General features: G+C 33.5%; 1 protein-coding gene and 1 pseudogene across 1 annotated transcript; both read right to left on the bottom strand.

The window, feature by feature from the left end:
* Window positions 1-5380: 5380 nt before the first annotated feature.
* On the bottom strand, window positions 5381-10519 carry LOC127432690 (haloacid dehalogenase-like hydrolase domain-containing protein 2; annotated as a pseudogene).
* Window positions 10160-13454, bottom strand: LOC127432675 (immediate early response 3-interacting protein 1-like). The gene is made up of 3 exons (XM_051684032.1): window positions 13335-13454; window positions 12295-12396; window positions 10160-12091 (listed from the first exon to the last, which is right to left on the bottom strand). Exons 1-3 carry the CDS (start codon window positions 13423-13425, stop codon window positions 12036-12038), a joined length of 249 nt encoding a protein of 82 aa, XP_051539992.1. The 5' UTR covers window positions 13426-13454; the 3' UTR covers window positions 10160-12035.
* Window positions 13455-15134: the final 1680 nt, after the last annotated feature.

Here is a 15134-nt window from a genome sequence, read left to right as displayed (position 1 = left end):
GTTGCTTAGGAGACCTGGCTGGAGTAACTCAGCACACCCTGAATTCGAACTCGCGACTCCAGGAGTGGTAGTCAGCGTCAATACTCACTGAGCTACCCAGGCCCCCCAACACCTTATCCTTAATAATCATGCTAAATTGCTAATTTGGTACTAGAAAATCACTTGCCATTACATAAAACACTGCTGAAAGCTATTTGGTTCGTTAAATGAAGCTTAACATTGTCTTTGTGTTTGTTTTTGAGTTGCCACAGTATGCAATAGACTGGCATGTCTTAAGGTCAATATTAGGTCAAAAATGGCAAAAAAGAAATAGCTTTCTCTAGAAACTCATCAGTCAATCATTGTTTTGAGGAATGAAGGCTATACAATGCTTGAAATTGCCAAAAAAAAAAAATGAAGATTTCATACAAAGGTGTACATTACAGTCTTCAAAGACAAAGGACAACTGGCTCTATCAAGGGCAGAAAGAGATGTGGAAGGCCAGATGTACAGCTAAACAAGAGGATAAGTACATCAGAGCCTCTAGTTTGAGAAATAGACGCTTCACATGTGCTCAGCTGACAGCTTCATTGAATTCTACCCGCTCAACACCAGCTTCATGTTCGACAGTAAAGAGAAGACTCAGGGGTGCAGGCCTTATGGGAAGAATTGCAAATAAAAAGCCACTTTTCTTTTTGTGGGCAAAGAAACACAGACATTGAAAAACAGATAATTGGAAAAGAGTGTTATGGATCTTAACCCCATTGAGCTTTTGTGGGATCAGCTAGACTGTAAGGTGCGTGAGAAGTGCCCAACAAGACAGCCACATCTATGGCAAGTGCTACAGGAAGCGTGGAGTGAAATGTCACCTGAGTATCTGAAAAAAACTGACAGCTAGAATGCCAAGGATCTGCAAAGCTGTCATTGCGGCATGTGGAGGATTTTTTGATGAGAACACTTTGAAGTAGTTTAAGAAGTTCTGAACATTTTTATCAAACTGTAATAGTAATTTGTCATGTTATTAATGTCCTGACTAAACACTGTTATCAGCTGAATGTGTGAATAAAAGTACCAATTTCTTTCCATAAAAGCAAAATCTGTACATTATTCCAAACTTCTGGCCACCAGTGTGTGTGTGTGTGTGTGTGTTTATGTATATATATATATATATATATATATATATATATATATATATATATATATATATATATATATATACAGTTGCAATCAAAATTATTCAACCCCCCCAAGACAGTAAGGATTTACAAAGGTAAGCTTTTCTGATGACCCAGAATTTTTAAACTTTACATCGATATCAGTTGAGTGACACATTCAAAGTCATAGTGTGAATATATAACCTAAAATTTCTAAATAGCAGGATTTTTTAAAAATACAGCCATGTCATAATTATTTAACCCCTATTGCATGTAGCTGTTTCTTAAATATGTAAGGCTACACAAGTAATTGTTTTAAAACAAAATTAAGTCATCAATCTGCAATGGCACTTATTTGTTTAAAAATGTAAGTTTAGCGTTGTAAGCAAAAATGTATTTCTATGCAAAAAAATGCGATTAAAAATAAGCTGTCTCAAAATCAAATAGAGGAGATTATTTCATTACACAAGAAAGGTCATGGCTAAAAGTACATTTCCAAGGCACTTCAATTTCCAATAAACAAAGTTGGCAACACCATTCATACATTTTTTAAATATGGTACAACAGCAACCTTCTTGGGGTGTGGAAGAAAGCAAAACTTCACCAAGGGAAATGTTGACTCCAGTTGACTGCATATTCAAGAAGTAATTAGGAAAGACCTGTGGAGTCTTGGAAGAAGGTTTTATAGATGTATGACACTAAACTGAAAATGAGTTTTAGACCCATGGGTCAGCAGTACGTCTGGAGTAAGATGACAAGGTAATGACAAGAACGACACCATCCCCACAGTCAAGCATGGACGTGGGTCAGTCCTGTTATGGGGGTGTTTTGTGGCTGCAGGAAACGGCTATCCTGACTATGTAACTGACACCATGGATTCTTTCAGGTATCAGCTATTTTGGCATGAAAAATGTAATTCCTGCAGTGTGTAAACTGAAGCTCATGATCACTGGACTTTCCAGGAAGACAATAACACCAAGGATACATCCAAGTTGTCCAAAATCTGGTTCAGGGATAGGTCGTGGAATGTCCTTAAATGGCCCTTTCAGTCCATCATTAAAATCCCATTGCAAACCTTTGTTGGGATTTCAAGGAAGCAGTGGCAGCACAGAAACCAAAGAATGTCAATGAGCTGGAAGCTTTTGCTCATGAGAAATGTGTAAAAATTCTAATAGAGAGGTGTCCGAAGCCCTATATATATATATATACACACACACAGTTGTGCTCAAAAGTTTGCATACCCTGGCAAATACCCTGATTTTGAAAATATGACTGATCATGCAAAAGATTTATTTAAGGATAGTGATCATATGAAGCCATTTATTATCACATAGTTGTTTGGCTCCTTTTTAAATCATAATGATAACAGAAATCACCCAAATGGCCCTAATCAAAATTTTACATACCCTTGAATGTTTGGCCTTGTTACAGACACACAAGGTGACACACACAGGTTTAAATGGCAATTAAAGGTTAATTTCCCACACCTGTGGTTTTTTTAAATTGCAGTTAGTGTCCGTGTATAAATAGTCAATGAGTTTGTTAGCTCTCATGTGGATGCACGGAGCAGGCAAGATACTGAGCCATGGGGAGCAGAAAAGAACTCTCAAAAGACCTGCGTAACAAGGTAATGGGACTTTATAAAGACGGAAAAGGATATAAAAAGATATCCAAAGCCTTGAAAATGCCAGTCAGTACTGTTCAATCACTTATTAAGAAGTGGACAATTCGGGGATCTCTTGATACCAAGCCAAGGTCAGGTAGACCAAGAAAGATTTCAGCCACAACTGCCATAAGAATTGTTCGGGATATAAAGAAAAACCCACAGGTAACCTCAGGAGAAATACAGGCTGCTCTGCAAAAATATGGTGTGGTTGTTTCAAGGAGCACAATATTACGATACTTGATCAAAAATTAGCTGCATGGTCGAGTTGCCAGAAAGAGGCCTTTACTGCGCCAATGCCACAAAAAAGCCCGGTTGCAATATGCCTGACAACACCTTGACACGCCTCACAGCTTCTGGAACACTGTAATTTGGAGTGATGAGACCAAAATAGAGCTTTATGGTCACATCCATAAGCGCTATGTGGTCAACAAGGGGTCAACAAGGCCTGTAATGAAAAGAATACCATCCCCACTGTGAAGCATGGTGGTGGCTCACTGATGTTTTGGGGGTGTGTGAGCTCTAAAGGCATGGGGAATCTTGTGAAAATTGATGGCAAAATGAATGCAGCATGTTATCAGAAAATACTGGCAGACAATTTGCATTCTTCTGCATGAAAGCTGCGCATGAGATGCCCTTGGACTTTCCAGCATGACAATGACCCTAAGCACAAGGCCAAGTTGACCCTCCAGTGGTTACAGCAGATAAAGGTGAAGGTCCTGGAGTGGCCATCACAGTCTCCTGACCTTAATATCATGTTTTGTTTTATGATTGTACCATTTTGTTATAACCTACAGTTGAATATGAGTCCCATAAGAAATAAAAGAAATGTGTTTTGCTCACTCATGTTTTCTGTAAAAATGGTACGCATATTACCTATTCTCCAAGGGTATGCAAACTTTTGAGCTGATGTTTCTCATGATCTTAAAAATCTTTTGATCTGAAGGTGTATGCTTAAATGTTTGAAATTAGTTTTGTTGACAAAAATATAATTGTGCCACCATATTAATTTATTTCATTATAAAACTAAAATTTAATAATAATTAAAAAAAAGTTTTTGAAATTGATGACTTGGACCAAATAATAACGAAAAGCAGCTAATAAGTGCCCAACATAGATGGGAACTCCTTCAATACCTCAAGAAGTTGGTTGAGAAAATGTCAAGAGTACATTTCTGCTAAATCTAGGCAAAGGGTTACTACTTTGATGCTAAAATATAACATAGTTTTGATTTTTTTAAATCACAACATAATTCCCATAGTCCCATTTATGTTATTCCATAGTTTTGATGACTTTATTATTATTCTAAAATGTGAAAAAAAAAAAAAAAAAAAAAAAAACAAATTATAATAAAGAATGAGTGTTTCAAACCTTTTGACCGGTAGTGTATAAATGGGTGAATCTAAAAATAAAAAACATGTTCAGATTATACTTCATCCCAAAATCAAAAGAAAAAAATAGAAATTATGTTTTGCATAAATAAAATAAAGCCTAGGACCATGATGATTTTTTGCATTGTGAAACAATTTTCATGACATTAGGCACAATGCAAAAAATCGTAATCGTCCTATAATAGGCTTAATTTTCAATAATTATATATATATATATATATATATATATATATATATATATATATATATATATATACTTAAATCAATAGAATCACTTTTTAAGAAAGCCATAAAAGTTTTTGATAAAAAAAAAAATAAATAAAAATAAAATAAAAAAAAAAACATTATCATTTCATCATTGTAACATTTTGGAAAAATATTATTTTTTGAGCTTTGAGAATTTTAAATATGCTTGTTTTATATATAAAGGTTTGCATGGGCTTGCCCCACCCCCTTTAAATTAATTCATTAAACAGAGGGCTAACAGTGGCATTGGCACCAGAGCCATCACATGAGGGGACTGTGAGGTGACACATAGGCGCACCACATTTGGACAAACAGTGCTGTCAGTAAAGGGAAGTAAATATTGGAATAGCCTACCACTTGCAATAAGGGAGTGCTCTACATATCCCAGTTTTAAAATTCATCTCAAACAATGGCTTAAGGCAAACCAGATCTGTGATCACTTTTAACTTGGCATGCTGCACCATGTATATTGCCCCTTTCTACTTGTGTATTTAACTTTTTACCACTTCACATATCAAATTCATCTCCCATGACCATTTCAAACAAAGGTTTAAGTCAAACAAGATATGTGATCACTTTTAACTTGGCATATTGTATAATGTATTTTGCCCTTTTCTACTTGAGTATGGTGTATCTGTAACTGTATGTTGTCACTTATGTATTGTATATTTGTATCTGTGTATTGTCACTTGTAATGTCTCTGTTTTTGTTACCTGCCTAGGGACTACGGATGTAAATTAACAATGTTGCTAAAATCCGGCATTTCTGAGATGCGGGTTGGTGCTGTTTTGGCGGCACGAGGGGGACCTACACAATATTAGGCAGGTGGTTTAAATGTTGTGACTGATCTGTGTATATATATATATATATAATGTTTTCTTTTGTTTTTTAGGGTGAAATGTCACTGAGACAGACTTTATGAGATTCACTCCAATATTACAGTCCTGTTATCCGGTCAGAATCATACTCACACCTCCGATCATCAAGGCCTCCTCCGGTGTGCAGTTCAGGTCTCGTAAGGCCTCCAGGAAGAAGGCTTTCTCTGGTTTACCCACCACTGTGGCTTGTGTATCAGTCGCATACTCAAGACCTGTCACAAATGGGCCAGGTCCCAATGCCAACCCGTCCTTCTTTTTGTAGTAACGAGCTTTATAGATTGCAATAAGAGGAGCACCATCTAAAATTAACCTGATGAAAAGAAGTGATGATTATCAACAATATCTGTGCCACTTCATTGGAGAATTCAAATTTTTAGATCAAAAATATATATATAAAAAAAATTATTAATTAATTTATTTATTTTTGTCTAGTCACTGCATAATTTCCATACTTCCATTAAATAAATATGATTAATTTACTATTATTCTAAAATGTGGAATAAATAATAATTAAAAATGAGTAGGTGTGACCAAACTTTTGACCGCTAGTGTCTATTAAAATAAAGTATGCACTATCTGCTTTTTTTCCCCAAAGTTTACCGGAAAGCTTTGTTGAGCATCTGATAGTTGAAGTGGTCTGGTGCTAACCCTATCACAACTGCGGATCAGACATCTCCAGACCTGTATGATCACAGACAATTGACACCTGCACTGATTTTTCTTTCTTTTTTTTTTTTCTTTTTCTTTTTTTTTCTTCTTTTTTTATAACAAATAGAAAGTTTGCATTTTCAAATTAAACAAGCCTGTGAAATCCTCTAGAGCACTGTCTTCAACCAGCAGTAGGTGGCGCACTGCTCTCTGCTCCAGTAGATTACGAGCTGCAGTGAGCGATGTGAAGATCTCCTACTCCTGGAGGTCAAAGTTCAGCCTGCGCAGACGCACAAACGGGGTCCTCTTACACTCCTTCATGGTGTTGGTCACAAATTTCACAGCGACTGGAGCCTGTCTTAATATGAACAAATGAAATTGTAGGATTAGATAAAAAAAAAAACATTAATATAGCCTACATTTTTTTTTTTTTTTTTTAGTATACACTCCAGTACATGATGTGCTACAATAATTGTCTTAAAAGAATAGTTAAACCAGAAATGAAAATTCTCTCATCATTTATTCACCCTCATGCCATCCCAGATGTGTGACTTTCTTTCTTCAGCAGAATACATACAAAAGTTTTTAGAAAAATATCTCAGCTCTGTAGGTCCGTACAATGCATGTGAATGGTGGCCAGAACTCTGAAGCTCCAAAAGCATATAAAGGCAGCATAAAAGTAACAAATATGACTCCAGTGGTTAAATCCATGTCTTCAGAAGTGATATAATAGGTGTGGGTGAGAAACAGATCAATATTTAAGTCCTTTTTTTTTACTATAAATCTCCACTTTCACATTCTTTTGTTTTTGGCAACTTGCATTCTTCGTGCATATCACCACCTACTGGGCAGGGAGGAGAATGTACAGTAAAAAGACTTAAATACTGATCTGTTTCTCACCCACACCTCTCATATAGCTTCCAAAGACATGGATTTAACAACTGGAGTCGTATGGATTACTATTATGCTGCCTTTATATCACTTGCATTGTATAGACCTACAGAGCTGAAATATTCTTCTAAATATCTTCATTTGTGTTCAGCAGAAGAAAGTAAGTCATTCACATCTGGGATGGCATAAAGGTGAGTAAATGATCAGAGGATATTCATTTTTGGATGAACTATTCCATAAAATATGGTATTCTAACGTTTTCACATCCTAGAAGTCATTCATTTTGTAATTTATGAATGTTCAGAGATAAATGCAATACATGAGTGTAATTGTATGAGGGCCAGTAAGTACTGTTTTTTTATAAATGAAGTTTTCTTTTAAAATTGCATTAAAATGTCAGCATCCTAGCTAGTAAGCATCCTGTCCAGTAAGCAGTATGCTAGTATCCCATTCCACTATCTCCAGTGTTCTGAAAACACATATTCTTCACAGTATACTACATAATGAATGTAGCCTATTTTTTAATGTGATAGAATGTTAGTTTGCTATTTTGAACACAGCATAATAATAATAATAAAACAGTCAATCACCAACTGTTTCCATATTGAGGGCAACCGCTAACTTTTACATGCATTTGACAAACAGCAAATAAAATTGACCAGACCAGAGCTTCCTGTGCTCCTGGAACTGCAGCATCTTCAATATGAAGAGTTCCACTCAGGTCAATGAGCACTACTTTCAGTGTGCGGGAGACGCCATCACTTACACTAACTTACAGAAAAAAAAAATGTAGTGTGTTTTACATTCAGTGTGTTAAATCTTTCTAAGAAGGCACAACATTATGGACTGCGAAGGATATAAGTATGCTTTATTCAGGTAATGTAGAATGCATGAGGAATTTTTATTTATTTACTTTTTACAACAACAACAAACAACAACAACAACAAAAAACAACAAAAAAAAAACTGCATTTTGTAAAACAATTGTTAAGAAGGTTTCAAGACTTTATCGACTGTTCACCACAAACTCTGAATTAACTGCAATGCTAACAAAACAACACTTTATCTCATCATTTGTATTTGACATTTGCATTTCAAAATCTCAAATTTATTGAAATGAGTGGCCTAATAAATGGACTCTGCATGATGCACGCTTTATTCAGGTGATATACAGAGTGCATTGGGGAAAGAAAAACAGTATTGCCTTTTAGGTATTTTGGATTTTTATGGATCATATTTCAGCATTTGGAAGTGCAATTAATGCTCTTATTCACAACGAACTCTGGATTATGCACAACAGTAGCCCACAGCACTTTCATCTGTATTTGACATCATTTTAAGGATTTGGAATCCCCCAAATGTATTTAAACAAGCTGCCAAACAACAAGCATTTAGAATAAGGTAAATCAGATGGGCTAAATCGCTTAATAATACAGTGATCCGCTAAAACATGTAAATAAATGGAGGATGTATGTGGTCTTCAGTGAATTACACAGCGCGATGATGTGTGTTTAGGTTTAAAATGCATTGATTATGACATGACAGTCTGCTATCAAAGCTATAAACACAGAGCACGCTCTTAAGATTCGTTTACAAACAATAGAGATATTTAATTTGCATTTTAAGACCACTAAAATGAATGACGCCTATTAAAGCTTCCACCAAAACAACGTTATTTCAAACATTCTTATAAACTACACTTTCTTCCTGCTGGGGTCCTTCAATGACTCTTACATTTTGACGTCCTAAGAGATGCCTGACAAAAATACATTTATTTTCTAGAGAATTTTTTTGTTACATTAGCTAAAATGTAGTGCATTTATTATTTAATTGATAGTTAGTTAGTTATTTTAATTTGGTTTGTTTGTTTTTATTATTATTATTATTATTTTAGCTGTTTGCTACATTTTAATTGTTTTTTTTATAGTTAATTAGTAAACTTAATTTTGTTTGTTACTTTTTATTTTAGTTGTTTTCTACATTTATAGTTAGTTAGTTAGTTAGTTAGGTAGTTAGTTTAATTTGGTATGTTAGTTGTTGTTTTTTATAGCTGTTTGCCATATTTTTATTGTTTTTATAGTTTGTTTAATTTGGTTAGTTTTTTTATTGTAGTTGTTTACTACATTTTTATTGTTTTATAGTTGATTTGTTTCATTTGTTTTTTTTAGGTTTTTTTTTAGTTTTTTAGTTTTTATTGTAGTTGTTTGCTACATTTTTATTGTTTTTATAGTTAGTTCGTTTGCTTAATTTGCTTTGTTAGTTTTTTTATTTTAGTTGCTTGCTACATTTTTATTGTTGTAATAGTTAGTTAATTTAGTTTGTTAGTTTTTTTATTGTAGTTGTTTGCTATTTTTATAGTCTGTTTAATTTGGTTTGTTAGTTTTTATTTTAGTTGTTTGCTAAATTTTTATTGTTTTTATAGTTAGTTAATTAGTTTAACTTTGTTGGTTGTTTTATTGCAGCTGTTTTCTAAATTTTTAGTTTTTATAGTTAGTTTGGTTAATTTTGTTTGTTAGTTTTTTATTGTTATTGTTTGCTACATTTTATTGTTTTATAGTTTGTTTGTTTCATTTTGTTTGTTCGTTTTTTATTTTAGTTGTTTGCTAAATTTTTATTGTTTGAATAGTTAAATTTAGTTTGTTAGGTTTTTTATTGTAGTTGTTTGGTATGTTTTTATAGTCAGTTTGTTTGTTTAATATGGTTTGTTAGTTTTTTTGCTAAATTTTTATTGTTTTTATAGTTAGTTAATTAGTTAAACTTTTGTTAGTTTTTTAATTGTAGCTGTTTTCTGCATTTTTAGTTTTTATAGATAGTTTGTTTCATTTGGTTTGTTAGTTTTTTATTGCAGTTGTTTACATTTTTATTGTTTTTATAGTTAGGTAGTTTAACTTTATTTGTTAGTTTTTTATTGTAGTTGTTTGCTACATTGCTTTAGGTTTTTATTATTATTTACATAATTTGTCTTTTTATTATTATTATTTACCTTTTTTATACTATTTATTTCTTCCAAATGGGACACTGGCTTTCCCCAACTCTGAAAGTTTATAATCATTTAAGAGGGATGTCTATGGGACAGATTATTCACTCAGTAAATAAGAACATGCTGGATATCTGCAGATTAAACAGTATTTAACACTGAACATTAATTCAAGTGTTACCAAAGTGTGCTTTATTAGTTCCTGCCTCACTATTAACATTTGTGAAATAACCAAAGTACTAGATATAGCATTAGTGTTTGAATAAAAAATAAATAAAAACAATTTTAAATACCATAATAATTCATGCCATTAAACAGTTGTGAACAGCAGTCTGACCTGTATTGTTGATCCTGTTAGATCCCCTTTATTTTGGGTAATGATGAACATAGCTTTGCTGACAACATTTCAAAACCCATAATTCTTCTCTTCCAGGGGATAAACCCTGGGACTGGAGAAATATAGTCACATCATCTACAATAATAATAACCATTAAGCATAGATTATAAAAGGGTTAGGCTGTAATCGCTGCTATGAACATATGGTTGTAATTCAACGTATTAACTGTGGTCTGGGCTACTGCTAATAAAAAGGTACTCTAATCCTGATGGAGTAATCTAGTGTTGCTAATGGACTCCATATGCTTCTAATCACTGAACCAAACGTGTCATGTCAAACAAGCAAACTGACCTCATTTTGATTACACATTTTTTTCAATCAAATGTCGACTGACCTCAGATGGCAAAATACCTAAAACATTCAATGAATAGTTCTGTCCCATAACACTTTTTTTTTTTTTTTTTTTAACATTAGTGGTATTACATAACATAACAAAGAAAAGTCAAACAAGGCAAAATAGATGGAAAGGCACATTGAAATAAACATTAAATGTGTTGACTGGCTCACAAGGGCAGAGGCTACTTGAGTCACAACTCAAAGCTCATCTCTTCAGACAAAACATGTTGCACATTAAAGGAATATTTCACCCCAAAAATGAAAACTCTCTGATCCCTCATGGCATCCCAGATGTCTGACTTTTTCTTCTCCATAACACAAATGAAAATTATAAAATTATGAAAAATATTTCAGCTCTGTAGGTCCATATAATGCAAATGAATGGTTACCAAACCTTTTAAGCTCAAAAAGCACATAAAGGGAGCATAAAAATAATCCATACGACTCCAGTGGTAAAATCTATATTTTCAAAAGTGATATGTGTGTGTGTGAGAAACAGATCAATATTTAAGTCTTTTTTTTTTTCTTGGTGATTCACATTCTTTATGCATATCGCCACCTACTGGGCAAGGAGGAGAATTTTTAGTAAAAAAGGACTTAAATATTGTTCTGTTTCTCACCCACAACTATCTATCGCTTCTGAAGACATGAATTAAACCACTGGCATCATATGGATTACTTTTATACTCCCTTTATGTGCTTTTTGGACCTTCAAAGTTCTGGCCACCATTCATTTGCTTTGAATGGACTTACAGAGCTGAAATATTCTTCTGAAAATTTTCATTTGTGTTCTGCAGAAGAATGAAAGTCATTCACATCTGCGATGGCATGAGGGTGAGTAAATGAGGGAGTTTTCTTTTTTGAGTGAACTATTTCTTTAAAGCTTGATATCTTAAAAACACTGCAATTTCAGCAAAGCCAGAATATCTTTATTAAATTCAGATGCCTTCCCTTGAGTCTTTAAAGAACACAGTCATTTCTTTCTTAAATTAAGCACAACTTTAACCTTTCAAGTGGTCTTTTTTTATGCTAAAATCTAAGGAAAGAAAATATATTTGAGACCAAAATAAACCTCAAGAAGACAACTGTGCTGCTTTTGGAAACCTGCCTGGCTGATTTCATAGTTGCTTGTTCTCATGGAATCCAGATAAAGGGAAACTTTACTAGACCTTGAACGTGACAACAATAGCACATACAATCACATGTGCTTTTGTAACATCAGTAATTAAAGTTACAAAACATGAAAAGAAAAAAAAAACACTTTCTGATATTTTAATATATAACTCCCAGAGGATTTAGAGTAAATTTAGAATACGATTTTGAGACATTTAGAGAGCAACATATACACATATCATAACACATGATCAGTGTATAACCACAGATACAAAAAAAACAAAAAAAACAGTCAATTTTCCAAAACAGCCACATTCACTGTGTTCCACATAAGATCCTGTTCCACTGCAGTCCGTTCTTTCTTCATCCAAACAATAATAGTAAGACGATACACACTAAATTTACTGCTATCAGAGGCACTGTGGAAAGAAAAGAGAAAACACATTACTGTTTTATGTTCATTACAGTGTAATGTTCACTTGCATAAAGACAGAACATCAATACATGATTTATTCCAAATCCTGATTAAGATCATTGCAACGCAATGTATTAGTGCATCATGAATCTTGCTAGTAATAGATTAACCATGAGAAATTAGTAGAATCACTACAGATAAGCATACCTCTCATGACAGTCCTGACAGATCGAATAAGGTTGAGAAGTTGTGCTTTAATCCCGGGTTCATCTCCAAAACCTCCGATACCTTGCTCTACTCCCCAGCCAACTGGAAAATTGGTCATCTGTTAGCTACAGAGCTCTCTGTGGTCATTTCTCATGCAATAATAGCTATATGTATTTGACACATATTTGACATATATATATATATATATATATTGCACATAATTTTTTTTTTATTTTTTTTTTTTTAGGTTGAGATTTAGTATTTGGTATGTGAGGGACAATCTATTAGTGACATAGGAATAGTCACTATTATAACATATATAGTCACTTTTATGCCATAACTTTTCTTTAATTATTTTTTAAATCCTAAAAATGGAATGAATAGATAAATACAATTTTAAAATAATACATTAATAAAACTGCAAAAATAAAATTAATAATTAGGCAAATCCCAGATTTTCAAGGTATTCTCAGACTTTTGTACTCCACCGTTTATCTAAATAACTGTATCTGACTGGCTATATAATAAATGGACATACAGTATATAGGCCTACATCTGATATTACTGCACTATTGTTAAAAGATCTACTACAAGTTATCTTGTAAAAATGCAATCTTGTTCGACTTTTAACAAATAATAGACAATTCTGATCAATTTGTAGTAGCAAATTTGTGCGGAATTATAGAGCAATTCCTCTGACTTTATTAGAAAGAAAAAAATATTAAATTAATTATTATAAACTGTTTTGAGTGGAATCCTGGAGTTTACGTGCCCATATTTCACATCTACTGCCTGTTTATATATATATATATATATATATATATATATATGTGTGTGTGTGTATGTATGTATGTATGTATGTATATATAAGGCATTTTATGACAGTTATGTTTACATTTTAATACATTTTTATTTCATGTACTGTAGTTTACTGGACTAAGGAAAGGTAAACACTCGACTAACAACCCAGCTGGCAATACACACAAATTACTATTTGACGGAACAAAACTGTCATCAAATTTCGAGGACTAAGAACTCACTTTTACAGAGAAATCTCTCTTCGTGAAGAACTGCGATGGCATTAGTGAATAAAATCGCTGTTTGTATCAGTGCATACAGCGTGAACGCCATGTTGGCACTATTGTGCTGACGTAACTGAGCAAGCGACGCGGAGTAAGCACGTCACAAACGCGTCGCCAAGAATTTGACCGTTCGACATAAATCCAAACAAATGCGCTGTATCCATAGCAACAGCTCATTTTATTTCTACAACGTAGCAGAGACAGTTTATGAGAGACAGGCCACTGGTATTAAACACTGATAATATATATATATATATATATATATATATATATATATATATATATATATATATATATATATATATATATATAGATCAGTGTTATTAAAATGAATGGAAGAAATTGGAACGCCCAACGGTCAACGGATGTAGAAAATGAAGTCCCGCCTTTTAGGTAAAAGAGCAAATCACATTTAACACACAGACATCACCTGTCACTCAACTAGAGAAAGCGCATGCGCATTTGCAAAGACTTTTAACAAGCCTGTGCCCGGATTCACGAAACGTTCTTAAGAAGAAATTTCTTCTTAACTACCATTTTCTTCTTAATTTGTAACTTAAGAAAAAAAGTTACGAATATTTTGTATTCCCGAATAAACTTCTTAAGAAAATTTGTTTTTCTTAAATATCGTTGCAATCGCAAATAACATCTTAAAATTAGGATAACCTCACAGTTGTATTAAATCCTAAAAGGTAAGATGTTTAATGAATTTACTCGGTTTTTCATGTTGAGTCTGAAGTCGCAGTGGGCTGTTTACGTAGAAATGTGATTTTAGACAAAAACCTTTTTGACTGTTGTTTAATTATATTTTTATTTTCAGTTTGTAAACCATGTAAATGTTATCACCAAATTCAAACAATACATTTTGTTTTTAAGCTTTTTAACGTGGTGACTAATAATGTTATGCGCTGCATATAGCGCTCTCTCTCCGCGATCTTTCCAGTTCATAGAAACATATTAATTATAACATTAGAAAGCTGAGACTTTCTTTTTCACCACCCATCCACATCCCTATCGGAGCTGGCCACAGCGGAGACAGCCTCCGCCACCTTTTCCCATTTACCCGCCTCTTACTTTCTGACATGATATTATTATCAAGCTTCCCAAGGAGAACTTTTTCCTTGCAGTAATTTCCTCAACAAGAACATCCAGCTCTTGTCTACTGATATTTTTTCCTTTTCTTTTCTATTCCTCCAAATTAAATGAAAAAAAAAATAAATAAATAAATAAAAATAAATAAATAATAAAAATAAATAAATAAATAAAAAATTTTTTTTTTTTCCTTAAGAACATTTTCGTGAATCCTGCCCCAGGTCTCTCGGCGGACATCTTTGGAACGCTCCTGGCAGCTATTTTTATACAAGTGCAGCTCCTATCTACTTGAATGGGGAAAGACAGAAATCTCCAAAACGGTTGGTCAAGATTACGATCAAACATATTTCAAATCAGCAATACAAATTGACTACACTGGTATCATAAAATCGTCTTCTTTACCTCAGATACAGCTAAAATCCCAGGCCTGTCTAGCTAATGCGCATGCGCGTTTTCAAGTTGATTGACAGGCGATGTCTGTGTCTAAAAGGTGATTGGCTCTTTAACCTTTAAGACGGGACTACTTTCTACATCCGTTGACCGTCAGGCGTTCCAATTTCTCCCATTCATTTTTATAGAAGTAACCCGTCTCTTTTAAATCGTCTCTGGTATTCGTTAGACAAGCCAGGGAAAATAGCGTTTTTGTTGTTGATGTTGATTTTTTGT

This window comes from Myxocyprinus asiaticus, chromosome 42, assembly GCF_019703515.2.
Source record: "Myxocyprinus asiaticus isolate MX2 ecotype Aquarium Trade chromosome 42, UBuf_Myxa_2, whole genome shotgun sequence".
Taxonomy (NCBI): Eukaryota; Metazoa; Chordata; class Actinopteri; order Cypriniformes; family Catostomidae; genus Myxocyprinus; species Myxocyprinus asiaticus.
This window is presented reverse-complemented; position numbering and strand designations above follow the sequence as displayed.

Excerpts from the sequence above, each read along its gene's own strand:
- LOC127432675 (XM_051684032.1), bottom strand. The coding sequence starts at position 13,425 with ATGGCGTTCACGCTGTATGCACTGATACAAACAGCGATTTTATTCACT. Across the intron at positions 12,397-13,334 it reads AGAGAGATTTCTCTGTAAAA|TTGGCTGGGGAGTAGAGCAA; the intron begins GTGAGTTCTTAG and ends CCAATTTTCCAG. Across the intron at positions 12,092-12,294 it reads TGTCAGGACTGTCATGAGAG|TGCCTCTGATAGCAGTAAAT; the intron begins GTATGCTTATCT and ends TTCTTTCCACAG.